General features: G+C 49.8%; 1 protein-coding gene across 2 annotated transcripts; it reads left to right on the top strand.

Moving 5' to 3' along the window:
• The first annotated feature begins 1,508 nt into the window (after positions 1 to 1,508).
• On the top strand, positions 1,509 to 20,712 carry Awh (LIM/homeobox protein arrowhead). 2 transcript variants are annotated; one of them, XM_011151960.2, is made up of 6 exons: positions 1,509 to 2,149; positions 13,161 to 13,453; positions 19,117 to 19,334; positions 19,499 to 19,744; positions 20,098 to 20,265; positions 20,434 to 20,712. In XM_011151960.2, the coding sequence occupies exons 1-6, from the start codon at positions 2,144 to 2,146 to the stop codon at positions 20,499 to 20,501; spliced, it is 999 nt and encodes a 332-aa protein (XP_011150262.1). In that variant the 5' UTR covers positions 1,509 to 2,143; the 3' UTR covers positions 20,502 to 20,712. The 2 variants fall into 2 exon arrangements, with proteins under 2 accessions (XP_011150262.1, XP_011150261.1); XM_011151959.2 differs by having other exon boundaries at positions 1,514 to 2,149; positions 19,496 to 19,744.
• The last annotated feature ends 1,043 nt before the right edge of the window (positions 20,713 to 21,755 follow it).

Here is a 21,755-nt window from a genome sequence, read left to right as displayed (position 1 = left end):
CGCTCGTGCGATCGATAGTGCACCGTACCACGTGGCGGCGGCAGTTTGCGCACACGAGAGAGAGAGAGAGAGAGAGAGAGAGAGAGGGGAGACAGGAGAGAAAGAGAGACAGAGCGGGAACGAGAGGAACCGTCCGAGAGAGAGAGAGAGAAAGAGAGAGAGAGAGAGAGAGAGAGAGAGAGAGAGAGAGAGAGAGAGAGAGAGTTTAATCTACTAATCTACCTATGAGCAGCCGGACAAGAGACGTTAGCCGGGGCCGTCGAGGAGGATCGAGGGGATAAGCGCGCTCTCGCTCGCGCAGGGTGCGAGAGGGGTACGGGCGCGAGAAGCCCGGGCCGCCGGGACTCGGGGCCCCGCTTCGGATTCTTATTTCCTCATAAATAATTTTAATGACGCGCCGCGGCAGTTCAGGTATAAGGCCAGGACCTATATGCAGATCCCGTATCCGTAGGCAGACTCGTATTGTTATTTATTATGTCCGTGGTGTACGGACGCGAGAGGCGCGCACACACAGCGGCGGCGCGCGGGAGTGCCTCGCTGACCATTTTTCATATCAACGTTCTTCTCCTCTGCACACACCGAGCGTGCTGACTGCGCCGTCTCCATTTCTCTCCGCGGTTTGTAGATTTTAAAACACACGTTGCTCTATCTCTCCCTCTCTCTCTCTCTCTCTCTCTCTCTCTCTCTCTCTCTCTCCCTCTCTCTCTGCACGTCTGTCTCTCCCTCGTCTATTATCGTCAACAACACCGTCGCCGTTTCCTCTTGGTAAGACACCCGTCGACGTCGTCGCCGGTCGGATGATCAGAGGAGGGGGGGGGGGAAGCCGCCGGTGTCGCGTGTATCGACATCAGAGAGAGCGATTCGTACGATACCCGTCACCCCGAGAGACGGAACGGCAGCGAGCGGGCGAGCGAGCGGTGCAGAGAGACGCGAATCAATATCGTGGAAACAAGAAGAAATATCTCATATCACGCGAATTAATAACAGCGTATCGAATCAGATAGCGCGTACGCGTAATGTGTGCGTTATATATCATTTTTTTTTCACAAACTACCGCCCGCCACGTACATCGGTATGAAGCAACTGTCCCGCGAGCCCCATCTCTCTCTTTCTCTCTCTCTCTCTCTCTCTCTCTCCCTTCTCGTCGTCCCTCCCTGAGGTCCCCCTTGCCCCCGCTAACGTAGCACGTACATTTATGTCGCTTCTCTTTTCCTCCCCCTCACTCTCTCTCTCTCTCTCTCTCTCTCTCTCTCTCTCTCTCTCTCTCTCTCTCGGGCCATCTCTCCCGCTAGACGACGCTCGCGAGAGGGACAGCTCTCTTCCGCGGATCAAGACAAGATCGCGGCCAATCAGCGCGACCCGACGCGACGCGTGTTGCCCTATTACACATCCGCGCGGACGATTCGGGCCCGTCAAGTGGGGACACGTGCGCGTGCGAATTGCGACCGCGTGGCACCGCCACCTTCGGCCCCCCGCTCCGCGCCCATTCGGCGGCGGTGGGCCGGACGAGCTCGGGCGAATCGCACCGCGCCGGCGAGCGTCGTCTACGTGGGGCGGCCACAGCCCCCGCCGCACATCACGCCCATCCGCCCCTGGGGCGGCGGTGCGGTGGGGGCTCGCGCTCGTCCTGCTGTCGGCCCCCCGAGTTTGCGTCGGGAATCGGTCGAGCGGTCGGTCGACGGAGCGCAGCGCAACCCCGGCGAAGAGACAGAGAGAGTGAGAGAGAGAGAGAGAGAGGGAAAGAGAGAGAGAGACCGCTGAATTACGCCGTTGTATCGCACACGGGGCCCACGATGCGCCTCTCGCGCGTCGCCGCTGCCGCTGCCGCCGTCGCCGTCGCCGCCGCCGCCGTCGCCGTCGTCGTCGTCGTCGTCGTCGTCGCCACCGCCTCGTATGGCGCTTGACAATCGCCGGTGATACTCGCGCATCGCGTCGCGTCGCAGCTTCCTCTGCTACCGGAGTACCCACGCGTAATCCCGCACCCCCAGCAGCGTCCTGACGGCCCAGCGCAGCGGCGCGCTCGCGATGCCGCTGAAGAGCCCGAGGCGGCGGTGAACGGCACGTCGAGCGCGTCGAACGTCGCAGCAAGTGCGGTGCCCATCCAGAAGCTTCCTCTTCGTCGTCGCCCGCTATCGGAGCTATCATGAAGGTACGTACGCGCGCCTGCAAAGAGCCATCCACTTCCGCGGCGCGGACACGCGTACACGCAGGGGATGGTGCTGCTGGTCTCTTTGTTTTCCCTCCTTGGTACCGGCTGGTGAAAACTCGGGGATCTCGAGGAGGGCTTCCCACGTCGCGTGGCCGTCGCGGGAACTCGCGCACGCATGGTTGAATTACGCATCCGGCCACGGGTAGGCGTGCGCGCACGTGTCTGTGTGTGCGTGTGCGTGTGCGTGTGCGTGTGCCTACGCACGGGCGAAACTGTAAATTCGCGTAAGATCACATCGCCGAGACAGTCTACGTCCCACACGCCGGGAGGGGTGCGTGAGTTGTTGCGCGAAAAGGCGAGCGTCCCTGCGACTCGCTCTCGCTCGCGTGTGGTCCAGTAAATTGTCGGCGTAAAGCGCGCAAAATGCCGCATCAGCCTGATCCGGAGTTATATGGACTTCGTTCTGTCTTTTTCTTTTTTTTCAAGTCTCTTTTTCTCTCTCTCTCTCTCTCTCTCTCTCTCTCTCTCTTTTCACTTCTGCTCCTCCTCTTCGTCTTCTTCGTCCACGGGCTCGGCGAGCGTCGACGAGCGAGCGGGCGATGAATAAGAAACGAAGCGCAAGAGACGCGAATCGCGCGAGACACGCCTCGCTTAGCGTGAATTTATCGGCCGTTGCGGGCGTTGCGCGAGAGTTACACGCGATATAATTCAGCGTTCCCGTTATGCCCGCGAACAATGACCGCGACGCTTTGCTCCGACACTGCATTTTTCTATCGCGAGGAGTGGCGGGGGGGGGGAGGGGGGCGCGAGTAGGATCGCGCGAGCTTTGCTTCTTGATGCGGTGAGGCGCAATTTTCGAGCGTTTCGAGAATGGAAGCGTCACCTCCACTTGGCATTCCGGTGGAATATATGCGCCGCATTCTATACGACATGTGGCTCGATCCGGGCGCCGATAAATCGTCGACATTGTTTGTACTTTTGACAGCGAGTCCGTGGTTAACGTGATAACGTGATAATCCGAGCGTGACGCGAAAACACGTGGCGTTTCGATCGCGTGCCAGCCACGGCTGTGTTAAGACAATTTTACTCGCCGAGTGTGTGGTGTGTGTGTGTGTGTGTGTCTGTGTGTACGAGTTTAACAATTCGAAGAGTGATTTTAATTTCATTATCCAACATCTACTATTGCGGAGGAATAGTAAGATTCGACGGCGTGAACAGGCGGAATATGTTTCATGGGATCGTGTGCGAACTCCCAATGGCGAATCGATTCCCTTGAACTCATTGATCTAAAAATAGTTATGATTTCTGAGGCTCTCGAGTATTCAACCGATAAAAATGAAGGGCCGAGGAGAGCCGCTGCGCGCGGATGTTGACGCGTGTGTTTTTAAAATTGGGAGAGTCATTAATCTGCACCGAGAGGGAAACGTCTAGGAAACAAAAGAATATTTCTTCGGCGGATACTATAATGACGTATTTACTTATACTAATATTTTTATACTTATATTTTTTTTCTCAAACGAGTCGTTAATCTACATTGAAAGAGAAAAACATCTGAGAAAGAAAAAACATCTGAGAAATGAGACGTATTTATTTCGGCGAATGTGTGTACTGTAATCACACACATTTACTCACACTAATGTACATATTTTACGTTGGGACAAAGATTTTTTTTTAACGAGGAAACTACATTTTGTAGTTTCCTCTGTGAAAAAGCCATCTCGTTTCATTTCCAAATCAGATAATATAAATTCACGTAATTGTATTATTATCTGCCGAATTAATGATTCTTTATTTTTCAGCATCTTTGCTCTCTCAGTACAGAAATATTTAGATTGATTTTTCAACGCTTATCAACGATCCCTTAACTCCGTCCGAGCGAATCTTTCCACGTGCGCTTCCAAGTGCAGCCAAAATGTCTCGCTGAGTAAAATCTCCCTGGTTAAGTGAGTGAAAACTCATCCACCACTTGGAATCGCGAGAATGAACGCTTACCTCGAGTCGCACGGTGAAGTCTCTGCTGCGAGACCGATGCAGCGCACGTCACCGCTTCACCCTTCGCTTTCGAATGAAGACATTCACCCGCCGCCTCAGACCGGGAAATTCGCTCGGTGTGCCCGGGAAGTCACTCGAATTCGAGTAATTCGGCTCATGCTACTCCTCGAGTGCAACTCGCTCGAAGAAGCCCCGGGATGCGTCGCCGACGACAAGGTGGCGACGTAAGCGAGCGGGAACGTAGGCGTGACGTTTGAAAATCGCCCCGAAAATGCAGCTGATTTCGAGTTATTCCCGCGGCAGGGAGCATCGCACGCGAGACAGACGGACAGACGGACAGACAGACAGGTAGACAGAGAGAGAGAGAGAGAGAGAGAGAGAGAGAGAGAGAGAGAGAGAGAGAGAGAGAGAGAGAGAGAGAGGCAGCGGCGCACGCGTGGGCAGAACGTGAGCCACTGGACATTGAGCGTGCGCCATTGTCACGGTTCGTTCGATGGCTCTCCTCTCTCTCTCTCTCTCTCTCTCTCTTTTTCACTCTCGCTCGGCTACTCATCGGTCATCGCGAGACTCTCTTCGTGGTCACGGTGTGCGCGGTTAATAAACGATCCCCCGAGTGATCGTGAGACGAATCCCTTTTCCCAGCCGCATGCCGCATGCCGCATGCCGCAGCACGCACAATGCCGCTCGCCGAAAACGGACGGGCGACGACGGCGAGAGCGAGACGGTGGCGCGACAATGTGGCGTGCGAAAGCAGAAATCGGATGGCGATTTAAATGGATTTCGAGTGGCCCGGGCCATGGACCGTGTCGCCTCGAATAGTCCGCTGCCCATTGTACCTGCCTGGCATACAAGAAACGATCGGTTTCCACGTGATAGCTCCTTCTTTACGAGGGCGTGAAGAGGCTCGTGCTCCTCTTTCTCTCTCTTTCTCCTCCTCCATTTGGCTCCTTTCCTCAGCCTCCTCAGTCCCCCGCTGCCCTCCGCCGACGTCGCCGATGTTTCCGCCGGAAAAGTCGTGTGTACAGTCGCGAGGCTGCGCTCGGTAAAAAGCTGGATTATTCTCGGCCGTTCGGCCACTTTGTCAACTTTCCTCTGAGCTCCGACGATCAGTAACGAGATGGGGAAGATACAAGCGAAGGTTTGGCGATCGAAATCCGCTTCTTCTGCCGACGTTGCTTCCATCTCGCGTGGCAACTCCTCGACGCGTTTGAAAACCCTTTGAGTTCCTCGAGTTTTCTGTCGTCTTAATCGACGGCGAGGAGAGGAGAGAGCAAGCGAACACGCGATTGTTGCGCTCGGCAAGACGAAAAGAGATAGTGGAAAAAAGAGCGAGGAGAAAGAGAGGAAGAGAGAGGAAAAACAGGGTAAAAAGGAGAGAGAACAAGGTCGCTTCGGTCACTTCAGTAGCGGATCTCATCATTACGCTCGTAGAATTTTGAGATGTATTTGTCCGTTCGGTCGCCGACATGAATATTTGGCGTCCATAATTCTCTGTGCCCACTTTGCGCATCTACATGCGCGCGCCCGCTGTGCGCCTCTCTCTAATAAATTCCTCTAACGAGAGGAACCGTGTGTGCGGACAAATTCTGTTAGATAGTAACGCCGTCCTCGCGCATCCAGAGGCGCAGTCTACTACAAAGTGTTCGTTTCTAATTAACGGTCGTGTTCATTAGCGACTGAAAACGAATTTGCGTTCCGTGCATCGAGATTGCGCCCACGAGAGAGTAAGGGAGAGAGGAAGATAAAGCTAGGTAGATAGGTAGAGAGAGAGAGAGAGAGAGAGAGAGAGAGAGAGAGAGAGAGAGAGAGAGAGAGAGCTATACGGGACATGTAATTCCGAATACATCGGGCACAATCAGCTCGCATCGCCTCGCGAAACGAAGGTTGCGGCATTCGATCGCGAATCTTCTCCGTATTACGTTTCCGTATTACGGGCGATATCTCCCGTGGAAAATTTTTTAGGGAGATTTAATTGGGAGTTAATTGAAAATTAGTAACGTTTCAAATATATGTGTGACTCATTCTAACTGAGAGAGGTCCAGAGTTTCCAGAGTTATTTTTTCTTGTTTATTTTACGTTAGAATTTAATTCTTGTGGTCTTTATTCTATTTTATACAATAACATGCTATAAACATATTTGACACCATAAAAGTACATCGACCCGAGTTATCACCCGAGAAAAAAAAGCACGAGTTTCCACCAGTACTTCCGTTGTCGATTCTAAACAGAGAGAGAGAGAGGGAGAGAGAGAGAGAGAGAGAGAGAGAATGAGATTGCTCATTGGACGACTAATTGCGGGTGAAATTCGGGAATTGTGACTGCCGGGAAAATCCCGGAAAAGCTTCTATGCGGGATGCTTGGTTTTCGCCGTCATTTAATATTCATGAGCCCGAGAGTAATTATCATCACCGTCGCGCCAGCATAACGTCAATCGGATACAGTTATAGGAGAGCGATACGGCGAGGTAGAAACCCGTTCCTCTTTTCGCCATAGAGTAACTTTATATCGCGGGATAATAGAAAGAGAGGCGGGTCGGTTGGAGTCGCGGTTTTACGGCGCTAGATCGTTTTATGATTATTATGACGAACCCACCGCGCGAGAACGGCGTTTCGCCGGGGAAAGAAATATCGATTTCAATGGACACACCGTATTCTAAACCGAAAGTGACACAGACTCGTGAAGGCCGATGAAGGCGGCGGGAACCCTCCAGCGGAGCCCCTATAAGGCCCCCCCGTCGACAGGCTTTCAGCTTTGAAAGTCATACCCCTGTGGTGGTGTGTGTGTGTATGTGTGTGTGTGTGTCTGTTGGCCGAAAGGGACTGAAACCGAAATCCAAACCACTCGAGTACCACGAATGGGACTCACGGCCATTTTAAACAGAGGCGTGCTCGAATTCAATTCGACACAACGCGAGACATGCGAGCTCACCATGGGCTCACTGTCACTGTCTAAATGTACTCCTGAGATCCTTTTCCGCCAATAATGTTGTAAAAGTACGAATACCAGAGCGGATCAATCTTCAAATCGGATTACGAGGGACCAGGCTTGTCGCAGCCTTGTCGCACGTTAACGCACCAATTACAATCGGTTACCTTGTGCGAGAGAGTACTCGTGCCATATTGTTCTTAGCTTTCTTCGCTCAAGACATCACGCAAGACAACACCTTGCGTACGTCAAAGTACGTAAAAAGTGAGGAATATTTATTCCAGGTGGGTATTGATGACACATTTATTTAAGAACATTTGATAACGATACATTTTCGAGTCGAAACCATTTTTTCCACTGAGGACACTTGAGAATGATACATCTTTCGTCCTCTTCTTCGAATCGAAATCGTTTTTTCAAACGAGCACATTCGACGACGAAACATCCTTTGAAAATTGTGTGTTGTCTTTTAAGATTGCGCGTGAAGGAGAAATTCGGTCCGTGCAGTTTCTGTTTTCCTAGGGACCGGACGAACATATTCGGGTGCAGGCACGTAAAAAAATTCCTCTGTTAGAGATTTCTATTCAAGCGATTGTGTTCACAGTTATGTCAAGCGAGTTTTAACACAGACGAACGTTTTCGGCCGCGGTAACAGAGATATCGTTCCTCGTCATCGAATTTTTGTCCAGCACTCAGTCGTACGAATCGAAATTCCAGTTTTTTCTTGTGTAGCTTCTCGCGAAAACAATTGTTTATTCTATCTGAAAAGAGAAGAATACAGATTTTACTAAACACAAGTTGTATTAGTACTCACCGAGTAAATATTTAGATCTTGTTGATCTTTTTCTCTCAGTGTGGCGAATCGACTTGGAGACTTGAAAATCTTCTGCTCGACGCAGATTAGGTTAGGTATAAACCTGCGGATACCTGTGTGGAGTGGTCATGATGCGGAAAGGTCCCACTGGAATAATTTTTCCTAAAGAATAGGATATAGGAACCTACTCTCTCAAAGTGAATCAGTGAAATTCACTGTCAATCAGCGATTATGCACTCTACTAGCACTGAAAAATTCAGTGGTATATTTAGCACTGACAATCAGTGCGTAATCGCTGATTGACAGTGAGTTTCACTGATTCACTTTGACAGAATTTTGAGGGAGTAACGGGAAGCTTGGATTAAATATGTCTTCCCATGAGAACTGCTCTGAATGCGCAATTATTTCGCAAAGTTTGAAAAACCCCGGACGAGTTCGAACAGATTAGCAGACCTCTTGACCTGAAGTTGAAAAATTTTCTTAAGCTCAGAATGGGTATATAATTTTCACATTCCTGACCGAGTCAGGAATTTTCGTCTGGTCGACAGAAAATGAGTCGTCGGTTGAATCCGACAGTCGCACGAAACGACAAACGACTCGATTCAGGATTCACATTCGTAGAAACGTAGAAAATTTCATTTCGGAAAAATGATTCAGGCTCGGGAATTCATCACACGAGCGAAAAGTCGCTGGATTTCACTGTATCGCGCATTTTCAGTGAAATTTCACTCGACCAAGTTCAAGAAGCTCTCGAATCCAGCCAGATCTCAAATATACGACACGAGTACAAACTATAAATGTTCATTCCACTCGAAACTTCTTGGTGCGAAATCTCACTCAGGACTCGAGTGAAACCCCCCCCCCCCATCGAGGAGAGACAATGAGAAGGAGTTTTTTTTTCTCCCCGCGTACATGCACACATAGTGGTGGAAGGCTGCTCCTATAAATTATGAGTCCCAGCGAAGCTGGGTAGCCTGTAATTATGCAAATCTAGCCGAACTCTCGGCTGCGCGCGATCTCGGCGTCGCGGCGGCTCTGCGCGGGTTCACTCTCGTTCTCGCGTCGCTCCGCAAAGCCTTTTCCGCTCGCGGGCTCTCTCATAGCCGAAGGTACATACATTAGACGATCACCCGAAAGAAGTCTAATCCCGCGTTTTACGACGCTGCGACTCCGAGTTATTATTGTCACCTATGACTCCCCCGGCCGTGCGCGCACACGTGTGCGCATAAGCGCGGATAAGCGCTAATACGCGCGCGCTCTCCTGCGAAACGCGGACGCGGATCTCACGCATGGCGAGAGCGCGTTCAGCGAGTACAGAAGAGAGAGAGAGGGGGGGGGAGGGGGGAAGAGCAGAGAAGCCGCGGCTATGTGTGAATATAAATTAGGCGCGTCAGAGTTCGCATATATAAAACGTTCAAATGCACGAGAGAGCGTCATCGATACGGCGCGCGCATCTCGCCTCGGCTTCGCTCTCCCGCTCTCTCGCTCTCTCGCTTTCACTCGCGCTATCCGCACGGGCCGCTAATCGGATTTGCAGTGTTGTCGCAACAAACAGTTGTCGCGATTACATCGTGAAAATCGCGATCCGCGAGATATGAAACTGTCGCAGCGCGAGAGGAGACGTCGATGGCGTGCGCGTGTTCGCGCTCCTCGCGCGTCGCTCTCGCTCTCCCCCTCGCCCTCTCCCTCGGTCTCCGCTTCCGCGATTTACCGAAGGCGCGTATCCAGTTGCAGACTCGCGCGGGCCGGGTAAGCGATCCGGCAGGCAGCTGGTCAAGCGCAAAGGCACCCCGCCGAGAGAGCGAACGTAACGACGAGAGAGAACGAGCGGCGCAGCCAACGGCAACGCTCCCCGACGAGACGAACGATACGCGCTCCTTTTCAACACAATGGTGACACACGCGTGTCCGTGTTCCGCGCTCTGTACTCGTCGTCGTCGTCGTCGTCGTCGTCGTCGTCGGGCTGTGTGTCGCGTCGCATCGCGCCGCGTCGCCGACGCGCAGCGCGTGTAAACGCGTGTTCTCGCCTCGGCACCTCTCACGTCGCGCATGAACACATTCCCCCAAATCGGGGGGATGATGCGCATCGGGACCGGGAGGGAACGGGGCGCGCCCAGATGGGAGGAAGTACAATGGCCGTGCGAGTAACCAGTCGCAGCCGAATCTCTCTCTCTCTCTCTCTCTCTCTCTTTCTCTCTCTCGGTCATTATGTTACCGGTCTCGTTACGGTGAAGCTCTCGGATGTTCTCCGCAGCCTCCCCTCCCCCTCCTCCCCCCGCTATTCTCCGCCGGTGTTCGTGTCATTGGTGATATGAGCGCGCTACTCTTCTCCCCTCCGTTGACGCTTCGGATTTTTCGGCGCTCCAACACCTGTATACTGCTTCAAATCCGTTGGGAGAATTGTTTGGTTGTTTGTCTGTCGAGTCGAGGAGCGAAGTTGATCGTTTGAGCCACTCGCGAGATTCCTCGGGGCGAAATTCCACTCGAGAAGTACAGCCGCGTTGAGCTATCGAGTCGAGGGAGACTGTTCTCTCGTTCGTGTAGAGAGCGAGTGTGTGCCTCCATTTTGAATGGCCGAAAGCGGAAATTGGAAAGTGAAAATTCACTGGGAAGTGGAAGGGTTCGGCCGTATCGCTTTGAATTGCCTATTCGCTTCGAAATTCAAGAGCCTGATATAACCGTATAACAGCTGCTTTTTATTGGAATGAATATATTCTAATTGGAAGTCGCTCATACTACGCTCCGAGTTGAACGCTCATTATTGCTCTTGCGACTCCGACTGACGATACTTTTGTCGAAATGAGATTTCACACATCGAGAAATTTAGAGTACTTTCAAACGAGTAGAACGAATCTTTAATTTATACTCATACCGTATTTGTAATCCGTGCTTCGTGCAAGTTTCTTCGAATGCAATTTCGCTCAAAATCAGATACAGTTCGAAGCCGAGTAACTTTTCACTCGTACAATTTCGTGTCTCAATTTTTAATCGTCGAATGAGCATCTATTCTTAAACGTTTACTCTCATATTGAACAAATGTAAATTTTTTAAATAGGGCAATTTTCTGAAATGTATGAAATTAGGGACTCTTCCTACATGCTGAAGTAATCTCACTGTCTACTAATTGTTGGGATGATTATCGCTGGTATGTGTATAAGCACTCGCTTTGAAAGAGACCGAGAGAGAGAGAGAGAGAGAGAGAGAGAGAGAGAGAGAGAGGGAGGCAGGGAGAGGCATTGGACGGAAAGGAAAGAATAAAAATTCGCGTAAGCACTCGAAGACACGATACATCTTAAGTTGAATCGTGAGTGTAAATAAGTATATCAGCGTTGTTACATTTCGGAGCAACCTTGCATTAATTCGTGCGAAATTGGCGGTGATTACACAATACCACGTCGTCGGTTGAGATCACACACGTTACGCTTGCTTCGAGCTTGCTTACGCTTCGAGCGTCGAAGGATATTCGATCGTGTAATCGTAATCGTTTTCTTAAAGAGTGTAACGGAATCGTGAATGGTAATTCTACATTTATTCACAATGCATATACATGTGTGGAAGTATGTATATTTTTCCAAATTTGTCCGTTCAGCGACTCCTCTTTCTCTGAGCCGTTTTCTATCCCGATATTTATTTTTGGGAAATTTATATATTTATATGATTTTTATAAAATTCTTATACAAATAAAATTGCATCCCGTTGCACAGTGAGGTGCGTTAACGCGTACTCATTTGAGTACAACAAGAGCATAGCTCGAGCGGATGGATACTATGTATCCGTACGTGCTAGTATATTTCCGCGTTAATAGTTTCTCCTCAGAGCAATTTCGCAAATTTCGACAAAATCATCGCTCGCATTTTGCGATATTGTCTCACGACCGGATCCGGAAAACCGTTCCGCTTTCCGAATCCGCAGATTTCGATTTGTCGGGACGATTCGTGTTTACCGTCGCTCCGAGCAAAGAACCTCAGCAAAAAATGCCCGTTTTTCAATCCCCGATTTTTACATTAAATTAAATTCAAAGCGAAATGATAGCTCACGATAAGACATTAATCACAAGAAAGTATTACATTGAGCATATAGAGGGTCAAAGTGGTCACTACCTACTAAGGAAGTTTGACACTAATAACGTTTTGTCGCACGAATTTTTGCGAAATTCAGTATCTATGGGTTCTTTGAGTTGCTTATTACAAATTCGATGTCAGATTTAAAAAATTCAAGATGGCGGATGTAATGTAGCGGACACAAATAGTGAAACAATTATTTACTTTTATTAGAACTGTTATGTTGTGGTTTTTTGGCTAGCTGATTGCGAATTTTCTATCAGATTTACATTTATCTTCAGTATCAGGCAAGATGAAAAAGTTATCCAGCCAATGAAGGCAAGATAAAAATGTTATCCAGCCGGTGAAGGCAAGATGAAAATGTTATCCAGCCAGTGAAGGCAAGATGAAAATGTTATCCAGCCAGTGAAGGCAAGATGAAAAAATTATCCAGCCAATGCAGGCAAGATAAGCTTCTAAACATAACAAATAAAATTATCACGTTATCCTTCATGCGTCATGTAACGTATCAATTTGAATTTGATATCTTTTTTATGAAAAAATAATAAGAAAAATACTTTTCCCACTCAAAAGTTGTCGTTGAAAAAATTACTTTCGTGAACCTAATAGAAAATTCGCAATCAGCTAGCCAAAGAAACCACAACACAGCTCCAATAAAAGTAAATGATTGTTTCACAATGTGCGTCTGCCATGTTGCAGCTGCCTGATCTTGAATTTTTAAAATCTGACATCAGATTCATAATCAGCAACTCAAAGAACTCATAGATACCGAATTTTGCAAAAGTTCCTGCGACAAAGCGTTACTTATTAGTGTCATACTTTCTTAGTAGGTAGTGACCACTTTGACCCTCTACATCTTTGGAACCAATCGTATGCTCGTACGTAAAACTTTTCTGTAATTAATGTCTCGCGATGAACTATCTTTTGGCATAAAATTCGATTCCAAAATCGAGGACCGAGAAACGGGCAAAACCCTTTTCACGGAGGAGGTTCTTCCCACTCATGCTGTGCGACACTTGAGTTCACTCGAAGGGATTTTTATACAGGCCTCACCATACAATAGACGCGTGCGTGAGATACATATTCCTTACCGCCTCGCGCGACTTCCAGGACAGACTCGAAGCTACTTACGCGTATCCACCTAGCAGTCTATCGAAATACCTCCATATCTATTCGTCGAAATTGATCGAAATATCTGGAGCTGTTGTTTGTTTACGCAGACGGAAGTCGAGGACACGAGCGGCGACGGAGCGTGCGACGGCGCCGGCGGCGGTCCCAATCTCGCCTGTCCCGAAAGCACGAGCGGCCTGGTCGTCGGCCCGGAAACGTCACCCAGCGTAATGGAGTGCGGTGGTTGCGGCGAGCGCGTACGCGAGCGGATCGTGCTGTGCGTGGGCGGACGTACGTGGCACTCCAGGTGCCTGAGGTGTTGCGCCTGTGCCAGGCCGTTGCACGATCAGCACTCCTGCTTCCTGAAAGGCATGCGGCTCTACTGCAGGCACGACTACGCCCTGTAAGTCGAAGCCGGCCGATTGGCACTTTTCTACCCAAATAATACAGCCGAGCCTTGTGCTCGGAGGAGCTCGTCGTCGCCTGACGATCTCGCGAACGTGACCGATCGATTGCGCGCGCGCGCGCGCGTCAACAGCGGACGGGTAGAGAGAGAGAGAGAGAGAGAGAGGTGAGGGAGGAGGGAGGAGGGAGGGAGGGAGGGAAGGAGGGAGGGAGGGAGGGAGCAGCAGAAAGAAAATATAGTCCTCTCTTTTTGTTCGCATTATCGAATGAATAAGTGGAATATTTTTGTTGCGCGCGCGCGATGCGCATCGATAGCGATGTAAGACGTACGGCCGTGGAGATCAAAGTCGAAGGAACCCGCGGTGACTCGTCGAATGTACGGAAGGCTTCAGCCGAAGTCTGCCCAATGTGTTTATCCAACTGTCAATCAGTTACCTCAGTCACCTGGGTTTTACGCCAGCCGAAGCTGAATCAGGCGTCGTGATATCCGATCGCTACACGACTCTACGCGTCTGGCGATAGCGGCCATCACAGAGGAAGGGGTTCGATGTTCTAGACTCTAACATATTATTGCAATTGCGACGCGGCTATTCCGCCGAGTTGTCGGCGACGGGAAAGCAAGCTCTCCGTTAGCATGTACGAGAGAATATTCTCACCGATACTTTTATCTCTCTACCCCTCTTTCTCTTTCTCCGTCTCTATTTTGTATATATAGCTGTCGCGCGGAACTGACAGAAATTGATCGCTGACTGAAACAGGAGAGAAATTGATCGGTGCTTGTTATCATAATCTGATCGGTCTTTAGAACTTTGAGGTGGCCAGTGCGGCGATTATTGACGATTAACATCAAAGGCCGCTTGTTATCGATATGTTATTGTTCTCCAAATAGAAATATCGGCTATTCTGGCGACTTGGCGCATGTGTGAATTCTCCAGATACTTTTCTCTCTCTCTCTCTCTCTCTCTCTCTCTCTCTCTCTATCTCTTTCTCTATTTTGGATATAGTCGTCGCAGAACTAAATGAAATTTATTCCTCACTGAAAAAGGGAACAAAATTGCTACGGTTGTCAGTATAATCCAATTAGTCTTAGATTTGTGTCTCTGAGATGCTGATGAAACAAGTATCAGCATTAAAAGTCCCCTCGTTATCTCTCGACACGTTATCATTCGCTAAATAGAAATATTAAACTCGTCATCGGAACTCATGATCTGCTACGATCTGCTACGGCCGTGCACTTTCTGTGCAGATCGCAACTTTTACCTCGCTCGACAATGTGAAATAAAACACTCATTATCGTCAGCCACAAGGGCGGACTTACTTTTTCAAGTCGGCCAACTTGGGCGCACTCGGGAACAGTGTGCGGGAGGTCCGAAGGAATCCGCCGCGTAATTTTTTTGATTCGTGCTTTCTGCCTGGTAATGCTGCCATACGATGACCCGGTCGTCGGCGGGATCCACGACCCGCGGGGACCCGTACACCCGTCGACAATCGCCGACATGGAGCTCCGAGAGTGAGACAGGGCGAGAGAGAAAAAGAAAGAGAGAGAGGGAGAGAAAGAGAGAGAGAGAGAGAGAGAGAGAGAGAGAGAGAGAGAGAGAGAGAGAGAGAGAGAGAGAGAGAGAGAGAGAGACTGGAACCTTCTCGTCTCTTTTCTCTTGAGCCTCGCGCAAGCAAAGTCCGTAAAAAGGGCGAAAAATAAGACCGGAGCTGAGTATCGCTTGTAAGATTGTTCCGTGTCCCCCCTTCCCTCTCTCTCTCTCTCTGGTCCTCCCTCTCACTCTTTCTCTCATTTCCTTGTCTCGCATCGACACGTAACACTGTTTGTGGCGTCTTCTCTCGGAGGACCAATGTGCGTAGTAATCCGTGGACGGGAGACATTCGAGATTCAAATCCTTCTCTAGCTTCCGACGTGGGCGCGTGATGGGGAGTCGTCCTTAACGCCGGAACATGGAATTAACGTTCTGCCCAAACACAATAGGATTAAGGTGTTATTATGTATCGTCGGATCGAAACTCAATCTTCACTGAGTCGCCCCTCCTGCGGGACGGAATCCATCTCTGCTTCCTTTGTCGCGTTTGTTCCGCCTGCTCTGAGACAAAACTCGAGGATTCAAGTCGAGGATTAATCTCCCTTGAACGGGGACAGATTTCCGCATGGAAATCCTCCAAGGATTTCCCAGGTATCGTGCAAAGTCCGGTGTGATTTTCGTGTTTTTTCCAGTCTCGCTTTTTCCAGTTAGCAACTTGGTCGATGCGCCTTTAGTGATATCAAATCAGGGAACTCCATTTTTATATCACAACTGGTGTATAAAATAGAATAAAAGATAAAAGACTAAAATTCTAATATAAAATGAAATCCAGGGAAGAGATGTTGGGAAAACTTTGGATCGCATTTTTCAAACACGACACTTTCGACTCGAATTTTTGTAAAGCTATCCGATCAGAATCCATTATTTTTCTTGGAAGTTACATACTACTATGATCAAAAAATAAGGTGAATTCATTTATAAAATGAAAAATCTTTATTTATTCTTCCAAATCAATTCCATCGCCTTCAAAGTACACCCCGTCCGACACAATGCACTTATGCCAATGTTTTTTCCAATCCTCGAAACAGTCGGAGAAGTCTTTTTCCGGGATGGCCTTCAATACTTTCTTCGATTCGGCTTTCATCTCCTCAATCGAGTCGAAACGGTGTCCCCGGAGCGGTCTTTAGAGTTTGTTGAATAGCCAGAAGTCGCACGGTGCTAAATCAGGCGAATACGGTGGTTGTGGAACGATATGGGTCGAATTTTTGGCGAAATGTTCTCGAAGAACCAATGCAGTGTGGGACACTATAATGGGTGCATTATCGTGGTGCGAAAACCAAGAATTGTCTGCCCATAATTCTGGCCTCTTGAGGCGAATAGCTTCACGCAAACGACGCATAACACTCAAATAATATTCCTTGTTAACAGTTTGGCCTGGCGGAAGAAATTCATAATGCACAACACCGCGATAATCGAAGAAAACTGTCAACATGACCTTGATTTTTTAGCGACTTTGGCGCGGTTTTTTCGGTCTTGGTTCACCTCTTGCACGATATTCGCTCGATTGGTCGGTTGTTTCCGGGTCGTATGCATAGATCCAAGTCTCATCTCCCGTAATGATGCGTTTCACGACGTCCTGGTAGTCAGAAATCATTGTTTCACAGATGTCAACGCGACTCTTTTTTTCCAAAAAATTGAGTGTTTTTGGAACCAATCGAGATTTGACGCGTTTGAGGCACAAAACATCTTTTAAAATGGATTGGGTTGATCCAAATGAAATGCCCGTAGCATCAGCAAGGCCTTTAATTATCAATCGACGATTTTCGAACAGCAAATCTTTGATTTCCTTGACGTGGCTTTCATCGGTAGATGTCGATGGTCGTCCGGGGCGCTGTTCGTCTTGAACTCGTTCTCGGCCTTCTTTGAAGTCTTTGTACCACTTGTAAACATTTTTTTGCGACATAGCCTTATCACCAAAGGCCTTCTGCAATATTCTTAACGTTTCCGCGGCAGAAGATTCATTCCGCAAACAAAATTTAATGCAAATTCTTTGCTCAACAAAATCAGACATAGTGAAAATCGAAAAACTCACTTACATATGTTTACAAAAACACGTATAGCTCTGCAGCAATTGAATATATTGACATGAAACTCTGCATAGATGTCAAAGACAGTGCTACCAACCCACCAGAAAATAATTTCATGATTTTAAAGTACCCGCGAAGTTTAAATGAAAAATTCACCTTATTTTTTGATCACAGTAGTATACACACACACACACACGTATGAATCTCCATTAAATCCCCGAAAATATTCCATACGGAAATATTCTATGCGGATAGTGTTTATACTGTCACGAAAGCGCAAACAGAGAATCCTATTTTAATATATAAAAAAATTTTCCATATGAAATTTATTTCCCAAATCTCTTCGAGAGAGAATGCAAATAACTCGAAGGAATGTTTTCTTAGAAATTGTCTCACATTTTGCGCGAAATTACTTGGAAGGAACAATTCGAGGCGACAATAATTCGCTCGATTTCAACAGATAGAGCTCGACTCGTCATTCCAGCTTTCGGGCGAAAGTCCACTGAAAAAATTCAGATAAAGAGAGAAAGGGAGAGAGAGAGAGAGAGAGAGAGAGAGAGAGAGAGAGAGAGAGAGAGAGAGAGCCCGACGACGTCCGCGGCAGGATGTGGCGGGGGCTGTGCGCTACTAACGACCACCGGGGTAGTCGCGTGGCGAGCCATAAGACATCCGCCAAACGCACCATGTCCGCTGGCATTCGCAAACACAATCCGCACAAGCCCGGATCCGCGGGGTGCGTCGGATCGGCGACGGCGAGGGGCAGGGGCGAGAGAAACTGGACGAAGGGGACGAGGCTATCGGATCGGATGCACTTTCCATGTTCATGAATATGATAATGGGCTAATGGCCGCCTAGTCGTTGTTTAATTATCGGCCGCGACACTCGGCGACACGGGCGAGCACGGCCGTGCCAAGTCGAGGTAACAACCGACCCCGTTCTCCTCCTCCTCGAGAAGATGCTATTGCTGCTGCTGCTGCTGCTGCTGCTGCTGCTCGTCGTCGCGGAGTGCATCCTTCGGTGCGCGTCCTAGCTGCGAACCTCCTCGTCGCAAGGGCCATTCATCCGATGCGCCCTTGCGTGCGTGCGTGCGTGCGTGCGTGCGTGTGTCGTGTGAAGCAGGCTCGTGTTCGCCGCGGTACACGGCTACCGTTTACAGCGTCGCGGCCGACTGCATAAACGCGCGCGAGCGCGCACAGTATTATTAGAACCGATCCCCGGTGGATTTACACGCGAGAGAGAGAGAGAGAGAGAGAGAGAGCGAACCGATACTTTTTATTAGGCGACGCGGAGGAGTCGAGCCGCTCCGCCTGGGATAGTGCGCGCCGATCTCCGGCCGGCGTATCATTCGAACTAATTAACGCAACGGGCATATTGTATTGGATCCTCCTTGGTTCTCTCTCTCTCTCTCTCTCTCTCTCTCTCTCTCTCTCTCTCGCTCGCTCTCGCTTGCTTCTCGCTTGCGTCTCTCTCGGGGTTAATTAAAACGCAAGAGTCCGGAGTTATACAGGCGGGCACGTACGGGCATTAAACGTGGTAGACACTGAGTCATGAAGGTATATACGACGATACGACTCTCGCGAGGCAATCGCATAGCGGGAGGAAGGGCTGTCGGGGGGAAGAAAGAGAGGGAGAGAGGCGAAGAAATAAACGGCCGTGAAACACGCGCCACTGAAGACCACTTGCTTCTCGACACGAATATCTCTTCTCTAGTCTCCCTCTCTCTCTCTCTCTCTGAGAGCGCTCCTCTCTCGGCAGAGAGAGAGAGAGAGAGAGAGGCAGAGAGAGAGAGAGAGAGAGAGAGAGAGAGAGAGAGAGAGAGAGAGCCTCTCCGCCTCTCGCTCTCGGTCCGCGAGTTATACGTCCTCGCGGTTATCATTGCACCCCGTAGCCGCGCGCGGCGCGGCGCGGCGCGGCGCGGCGCGGCAATAACTTGGCGCAAAGTAAATACGAGGCGTCACGACACACTTGCCGCGGCGCGGCCGGGCCGCGTGCTCTCCAACGTGCTCGCCGTTAGTGAGTCGTTCGCTCGGCGCTTGCTGTTTGCAGAACTTTCGGCGCGAAGTGCGCGAAATGCGGCCGCAGCGTGGGCGCCGGCGACTGGGTGCGAAGGGCCCGCGAGAGAGTTTATCACTTGGCCTGCTTCGCCTGCGACGCCTGTTCGCGTCAGCTGTCGACCGGCGAGCAATTCGCGCTGCTGGACGCGCGACTCCTCTGCAAGGCGCATTACCTCGATGTCGTCGAGGGCAACAACACCTCGTCCGATGGTGAGAGAACGTCTCGCGCGCTCGGGCGCACACGGAGCCGCGCTGTCTCCTTGTCGGTATGGACGATACGGCTGTGTCTTCCTATGGTTACACGGGGATCGCGAGGCGCCGCGGCGCGGCCGCCGGGAAGGTGGGGGCACGGCTAATTGGTACTTTCGCAGAAGGCGGTGACTCCGAGAGCGGCCACAAGGGCGGTAACAAGGCGAAGAGGGTCAGGACCACCTTCACCGAGGAGCAGCTCTCGGTGCTTCAGGCGAATTTCCAACTGGACAGTAACCCCGACGGCCAAGACCTCGAGAGGATAGCGCATGTCACCGGGCTCAGCAAGAGAGTCACGCAAGTCTGGTTTCAGAATTCCCGCGCGCGGCAGAAGAAGCACCTGCACACGGGCAAGATGAAAGGACCCCACGGTAAGACTTGTCCACTTGTTGTCGCGTTGCACCGATCGAGCGTTATGTGCATTGCTTCTTTTCTCCGAACGCTACCCCGCCTCTACCTCTCCCTCCTTCCGATAAAATCACTGATATGAGAAACCTGATTCGTCGTTATCAGGCCGCGCATGATCAATCTCTCGTTGCATTCGGAGGAAAGTTGTCGCGACCCCTGAATCGTATTGTTGCACGCAGACAAATTTTCCACGTGCGTTTCTCGCTTCTAACCGGTCATCACCGCGGAACCACCACGACGCCTCTTGCGTCCTGAAGATGATGTTCGATTGGATTTTAGATATTAGTGTGTCTCGACGAGCGGATTTCTGTTGCAGTGCATCAATCCCCGCCGAACTCGACCGCGTCGCCCAACGACTTCGGTCGTCATATCAACCTGCACCTGACGTACTCCTTCCAGCAGCAGCACCACCAGCAGCAACAGCAGCCGCAACTCAGCCCGGCCACATGCAAGAGTCCCACGAGCTCCATTTATCATAATCACGGTAAGAGATCGCACGGGACGCGTTCCATAGTGGCGGGCTTCCAAGTAGCGCGTAAGAGACTATATCGGCAGGATTAAGCGGCCCGTCGCGGGAAAAAAACGATCGTTAATCGGGGATCCCAGCGGGACCGGTTACGTTAACTCGCGATTTCGTTAACTCTGTTCTCAGGTTCGGAACAGTCGATGGACGAGCTCTCGCAGGACTCAATGCTGTTGTCCATGCCGAACGAGGTTTAATGACCGCGGCTCGATTCAGCGTATTGTAAATACACACGCATTGCTTTAACGTGAAAAAAGTGTCAAGATAGAGATACACGCCTCGAAGCACAGGTATCGTTTTTATTTGCCCTCAAGGTGGGAGAGAAGCTCCCGCTGTCGCGTTATTACTCTTCGATGACGCGCTTTCAGACCATGCCCGGAGAACGGTAGATCTCTCTCTCTCTCTCCCCCCCCCCCCCCTCTCTCTCTCTCTCTCTCTCGCTGTTGAAGCTTGTTCAAAGCGAGCAGCGAGTGCGCGTATTGTTCCGCGTGTTCCTCGCACCAACAATGTGTGTATTCACAGGCGAGAAAAAAGCCGGCGGATATACAAACGAAGGAGAGCGACGTGTATGTGTGTGCGTGTGCGTGTGTGTGTGTGTGTGTGCGCGCGCGCGCCTGGTGTACCATGTGTGTGTCTGATAGCGCGTGTAACTTCGCAAGGTATATTGAATCGATCTCCCTGTCCTCCTCCTCCTCCTCCTCCTTGTGTTGATAATTTTGTACTCACACATCGCCCCTCTCCCGATTCCCTCTCTCTTTCCTTTGGTCTTGACACACATTGTTCCGGAAAGTCAAAACTTGAGAGTCTGAGAATTTTGATCGTTGAATTTTGAGAGTTGATTCAGAAGGCGGAAGAGTTACAACGCCAAACAATCTCCTGAAATGCGATTTTTCCGAAATAATACATTTCCCGAAAGGTTGGAAAGGTACAAATTAATGAGAATTGTGTCAGTTTTCACGTTTCAAGAAATTTAATAATTTTTCAGGACAATGCGTGCCCATCAGTGCTAAAATTTCTCGAAAACAAGTCAATATCGAAATATCGACATCGGGAATATCTCGAAATTTTCTTGGAAAAACGTTTCTCCCGGCAAGCGAAACAACACATAAAATGCGTTAAACAATTTGAACGCAATCTTTCACGAGCTTTCCGATATTCGAAGAACGATTTTCTAAAAAATATGCTTTTCTCGAAATATTTGATGTTACGACTCTTCGAGAAAATAATAATAATAAACACTTCCAATGTCTTGGAAAAATTAAATTTAATAAGTATCATCTTCGGTGCACCGACTTTTCGGGGAATTATGACAGCTCCCGAATATCAGGATTCTGATTTTTCGGGACGATCGACACGTCCACTTCTCCTCCTCTCTCCCCTTTTGGTAAACGTGAAAGAGAGACAATTACGTGTCTCTCCCGAACGTCATCGGAGACGTAATCCGCGACTTG

Source organism: Harpegnathos saltator, unplaced genomic scaffold, assembly GCF_003227715.2.
Source record: "Harpegnathos saltator strain DR-91 unplaced genomic scaffold, Hsal_v8.6 scaffold7, whole genome shotgun sequence".
Taxonomy (NCBI): Eukaryota; Metazoa; Arthropoda; class Insecta; order Hymenoptera; family Formicidae; genus Harpegnathos; species Harpegnathos saltator.
This window is presented reverse-complemented; position numbering and strand designations above follow the sequence as displayed.